This window comes from Sinocyclocheilus rhinocerous, unplaced genomic scaffold (genome assembly GCF_001515625.1).
Source record: "Sinocyclocheilus rhinocerous isolate Xijiao unplaced genomic scaffold, SAMN03320098_v1.1 scaffold1818, whole genome shotgun sequence".
NCBI lineage: Eukaryota > Metazoa > Chordata > Actinopteri > Cypriniformes > Cyprinidae > Sinocyclocheilus > Sinocyclocheilus rhinocerous.
In genome coordinates, this window is record NW_015631052.1 from 101,923 (window position 1) to 107,811 (window position 5,889).

Here is a 5,889-nt window from a genome sequence, read left to right on the forward strand (position 1 = left end):
GTGTGTGTGTGTGTGTGTGTGTGTGTGTGTGTGTGTGTGTGTGAGTGTGAAGTGCAGTCTCAGCTTTAGGCATTTCTGCTGAATCAGTCACCATGAATCTTCACTTCTGCCTCACACACACACACACTCAGGATTTACAGTTCAGACTGTGACACTTTTATAGGAGTTTGTGCTGCATCTGCCTGAATCATTTACATTCATTCATTTAGTTGATGCCTTACAAATGAGGAACATCACAATTTGTCTGAAAAAAAAAAGCTGAATTTTCAGCATCATTGCTCCAGTCTTCAGTGTTACATGATCCTTCAGAAATCATTATATGCTGATTTGCTGCTCAAGAAACATTTATTTTTATTATCAATGTTGAAAACTGTTGTGCTGCTTCATATTTTTGTGGAAACTGTGATACATTTTACTTTTCAGGATTATTTGATGAATAGAAAGTTCAAAAGAACAGCATTTATTTGAAATATATATTTTTTGTACCAATATAAATGTACATTTAGTTGATGCCTTACAAATGAGGAACATCACAATTTGTCATAAAAGCCAATTATATTCAACACCAGGTTGAGTAAACAACTACATATTGTTCAAAAGTTTGGGGGCTACTATTTGAAGTCTCTTCTGCTCACCAAGGCAAAACAGTGAAATATTGTTATCAAATAACAGTTGTCAAATAACTCTTTTCTGTGAATATATTGTAAAATGTAATTTATTTCTGTGATCAAAGCTGAATTTTCAGCATCATTGCTCCAGTCTTCAGTGTTACATGATCCTTCAGAAATCATTCTATGCTGATTTGCTGCTCAAGAAACATTTATTTTTATTATCAATGTTGAAAACTGTTGTGCTGCTTCATATTTTTGTGGAAACTGTGATACATTTTACTTTTCAGGATTATTTGATGAATAGAAAGTTCAAAAGAACAGCATTTATTTGAAATATATATTTTTTGTACCAATATAAATGTATTTACTGTCACCTTTGATCAATTTAATGCTTCCTTGATGAATTAAAGTATTATTTAAGAAAAACCTTACTGATCCCAAACATTAGTGTTATATGTAAAACTAAAATCATAAAAATGTTACTTAAAAAAAACAACAACAAAAAACATTTTATTTAGTTGCCACATCAACATTTCTAATTCACATTTAGTTCAACTTGATGTACCAAAATAATTAAAATAGAAATAAAAATTATTGAAAACTATATAGACATATGTAATAATAATAAAATAAAATAATATATAAAAATGGCAAAAACAAAACAAAAGTAGTAAAACTTTACAATGAAAACAGAAAATATAGAAATAAATGTATTAATATTAATAAAAACTACAATGCTACCAACATAACACTGGGTAGTGATGAATGTGATTACCATGGAATCTCTGCTGATATATCAGAGATCTGATTTTATTGTATCAGAGAATCTGCTGCTCATGAAGGCCATGGAGTGACTCAGTGGACTGAGATCTGAGCATCTGCTGTGATCTGTGATCTTACAGAGCGTCAGAATCATGCGCGGGATCTGGTGCGGAGCGCTGACCTGACGCAGTGGGATGCTCTGGTCATTCTGTCTGGAGACGGGCTGCTGTTTGAGGTGTGTGCAGGTCGCTTGTGTCCGTCTGTGTGTGTGTGAGTGTGTGTGTGTGTGTTGGGCATTCAGCTCACGTAAGTGTGTGTGTTTTAGGTAGTGAACGGTCTAATGGAGAGGCAGGATTGGGAAAAGGCCATCCAGACTCCTCTGGGAATCCTGCCCGGAGGTTCAGGAAATGCACTGGCTGCATCTGTCCATCACTACGCACGGTGAGCCAATCAGAGCAACAAGAACCGCCCACCACACCATCTGACTGACATGTGAAGAGACCAACCCGATTTATCTTCTTTACATGATGTTTAGAGACCAGTAAATATGAAAGCCTATATTACAACTCTGGCCAATGGCAATACATTATGGCCAATAAGAAAATATATTATTATTATTATTTAAATGAATGAATCGAATGAAATTAAATAATTTAAATTCTATCAAATCCAATATTAAATCTCTGGCCAATACTAATAAGTTATGGCCAATGATAAAATAAAAGACTAAAAACTAAACAAAAAATAAATAAATAATAATTTATTTAAATGAATGATCTAATTCATTTAAAATTTAATTTAATAATTTAATATAAGTTTTATGAAATCTGATATTAAAATTCCAATGCCAGTAAGCTATGGCAAATGATAAACAAAACACTAAAATCTTTAACAAATTATTTAATTTATTTAATATAATTTTAGTAATTTAATTTACATTTTATGAAATTCAGTATTCAAATTCAGACCAATAAATTTATGGCCAGTAATACAATTATGTTCTAATTTGTATATAAATTCAAATTAAAACACCAAAAGGTAAACTTTAATTTAATTTCTTTTAAAATAAGTATTTAATTCATTTAAAAATAGTGTAATAATTTAATCTATTAATTAACATTTTATATAATTGTATTTTTTAATTGAATTTTAAATTAATTTTCTTAATTTTGAATCAATTTACGTTAATGCACACATTTTTATTCATTTTGAAATTTTCTAAAAATTACATTTGTCTTATTAATTTGCTAGTGTTTTAAAGTTTAGTTTTGAAAATAATCTGAATGTCAAGATAAGGGAAATAAGCATCCACAGTTAAATATCCAAGACCAAAACATAACAAAAAATCTCTAATATATATTGTGCATTTCTATTGGATATCTCATTCATTTATCATTGCATGTCTTAAACAGAACTCATATGATTTGATGCCATAAAAACTGCAACGTGGTTCTTCCAATGGACCGATATAAACTGAATAAACTCCTTGAAATGAAGTAAAGCCAACCAATCTGACTGGAGCATGTGGTTTTCAGAAAGCATGTGTTTTCTGAATCTCTGATCTAGAGTCAGTGTTCATACAGAATAGACCTCATTTGGTTTAGTAATCTCCATTAAACTCATTCTGTGCTGTTTCGTTTAGATGTTCAATTTAAAGTTTGCGATGTAAGCATGCAGTCATTACCGAGAGTCATTATTCCAGTCATTAGCGTGCGTTTCTGAGAGCTGAATCTCTGAGGGTTTAAACTCAGCATTTCTTTGAACTACACTCTTAAAAATAAAGGTGCTTCAAAAGGTTCTTCAAGCGATGCCATAGAAGAACCATTTTTGGTTCCACAAAGAACCATTCAGTCAAAGGTTCTTTAAAGATCCATCTCTTTCTTACCTTTTTGTAATCTGAAGAACCTTATTTCGCCTCAAAGAACCTTTTGTGAAACAGAAAGGTTCTTAATATGTTAAAGGTTCTTTATGGAACCATTTAGACAAAAAGGTTCTTCTATGGCATCGTGAAGCACCTTTATTTTTAAGAGTGTAAAGAATAAAAGTTCGGTTCTGCTGAGAGAGAGAAAAACAAAAGAATGCATTAATGACTCACTAATGACTTGCATCCGATCAGAGAGCGGGTGTTTTCAGGTGACTAGAGCAGGCGATAACAGGTCAGTTCATGAAACACTCGAGCTCGGCGATCTCTGGAGAAAAACGCTGACTTTATCCTCATTAATAGAGTCATTTCTATTCATGAAGATGAAGCAGACATTCATCAGTACTCGACTCACCCGAGAAATGATTGAACACCGGCGTAATTCAGCTCAAAATAACCGCTCACATTCAGCGTTTGGCCGTTGGACTTTTATTATTGAAGCACAAGCGCCTCCTACTGGCGGTAAGCGAGACTCGCTGTGCTCAAACAGTCATTTGATTAAATGGAAATTCTGTCATTAATTACTCACCCTCATGTCGTTCCAAACCCGCAAGACCTCCGTTCATCTTCAAAACACAAATTAAGATATTGAACATTTGGGCGGCGTTATGCAAATCTTCCCACATAGTGAGGTAGATATGTGGGGGCGTGTTCGAATGAGCCGTTTTAGGTAGGTGTGGCTAACTCTTAACTTTTATAAAGAATATCTCTTTGGATTTGAGACTTTAGTCTTTACAACTTTACAGATCTTCTTTATGCACCAAGAGCTTGTAACACTCCAAAGAGAAAGGAAAATATGACCCCTTTAAGTACTGAGTAACACCAATTAACGTACTGGTTAGGGTTAGGATTTGTGTTTGGTTTAGGGTTACTTGCATGTAATTATGCATAATTAACTGTTATTATAATAGTAATAACCGTTATTATAATAGTGTGATTATAATAGTGTAACATGTGCAACAAGGACACCTTAAAATAAAGTGTTACCAAATAAAGCTATACAGAATTTTAAAAAAATCTAATTAAAATGACAAAAGCACCAAATTACTAGGACTTAAAATGAAAACTGAAAATATAAAAACGAATGCTTATTCAAAATATTAATAGCCTATGTACTATAATAGTATTTAAATAATACTAAAATAACACTGTTATGGAGATGTTTTTATAAACAACTAATAATAGGCCTACAAGGTTAATTTTGCTGTTTGTAAAATGATGCATGCTTTATCTTACGGTCCTTTTAACATCATATTTGTCAATCCAGTAAGCACTAATCTCTGATTTTGGTGTTTGCTTGTTCTCTGCAGAGCGTCTCCGGTGTGGGGTGAAGATCTGCTGACCAGCTGTGGCTTTTTGCTCTGTAAGGGTCTGGTGTCTAAACTGGACCTGATCTCCATCCGTCTGTCGTCCGGCGCTCGTCTCTTCTCCTTCCTGTCTCTGGCCTGGGGCTTCGTGGCCGACGTGGACATCGAGAGCGAGCAGTTCCGTCAAATCGGAGCGCTGCGCTTCATCCTCGGCACGCTGTTGCGCCTGGCCTCCTTACGGATCTATCAGGGAAAACTGGCCTTCCTGCCTGCCGAAAACGAGCGCGGATCGGACTCCGCGAGCTTTTCCCCCGCCGACAGCCGGCTGCCCGACCACCTGCTCGCCCCGCTGGAGCAGCCCGTCCCGCAGGACTGGACGCTGGTGGAGGAGCGGGAGTTCGTTCTGGTGCTCGCCATGTTCCAGTCGCACCTGGGCGAGGATCTGCTGGCGGCTCCGGACGCCCGCGCCGACGACGGGCTCATCCACCTGTTCTACGTGACGGCGGGAATCTCGCGCGCCACGCTGCTGCGGCTCTTCCGGGCCATGCAGACCGGGACACACCTGGACTGCGGCTGTGCACACCTGGTGTACCGGCGCGCGCGAGCGCTGAGGCTGGAGCCACTGAGCGCGGCGGGCATCATAACGGTGGATGGGGAGCGCGTGGAGTACGGGCCCGTTCAAGCGCAGGTGCACAGAGGAGCGGCCCGCCTCATCTCCGCGTGAACCACCAACAACCGTTTAAGGGCCAGATTAGCATTAGAGTGCAATTCCATAAAAGCGCAGATGGGAGGGGAAAACTCGGTGAGTGATTTACTAAAAATGCGCACAGTAAAGAACACAGACACAGTCAGATCATTTCCATAATGACCAGTGCAATCTACCAAGAGTTGCGCAAATTACCGCCTGCTTTAAAGGTGACATATTATGCCCCTTTTTACAATATGTAATATAAGTCTCTGGTGTCCCCAGAATGTGTCTGTGAAGTTTCAGCTCAAAATACTCCACAGATCATTTATTATATAATTTTGAAAATGCCTATTTTGAGTGGAAGCAGAAACACGCTGTTTTCCGGGCCTGTGTCTTTAAATGCAAATGATCTGCTGCTCCCGCCCCTTTTCCAGAATACAGCTGCGCCATTACAGCTCATATCTGCTAAAAAACATCTGTTTTGGTTCAGACTATCATGTTTATCGTGCTGAAATCATGCGTTTTAAACCATATGAGTTTAAACTTCTGATATACGGTTTTCTGAGCGCACACATCCGAAGCACACGGACAGAAAGCGGC

The 5,889-nt window shown here is 37.4% G+C and overlaps 1 protein-coding gene across 1 annotated transcript in view; it reads left to right on the forward strand.

The window, feature by feature from the left end:
- Nucleotides 1-5,388, forward strand: part of LOC107741344 (sphingosine kinase 2-like) — a 33,875-nt gene extending 28,487 nt beyond the window's left edge. The window contains exons 3-5 of the mRNA XM_016554055.1: nt 1,514-1,608; nt 1,699-1,814; nt 4,605-5,388. Coding sequence (XP_016409541.1) covers nt 1,514-1,608; nt 1,699-1,814; nt 4,605-5,325 — 932 coding nt within the window. The 3' untranslated portion in view covers nt 5,326-5,388. The remainder of the gene's footprint in view (nt 1-1,513; nt 1,609-1,698; nt 1,815-4,604) is intronic.
- The last annotated feature ends 501 nt before the right edge of the window (nt 5,389-5,889 follow it).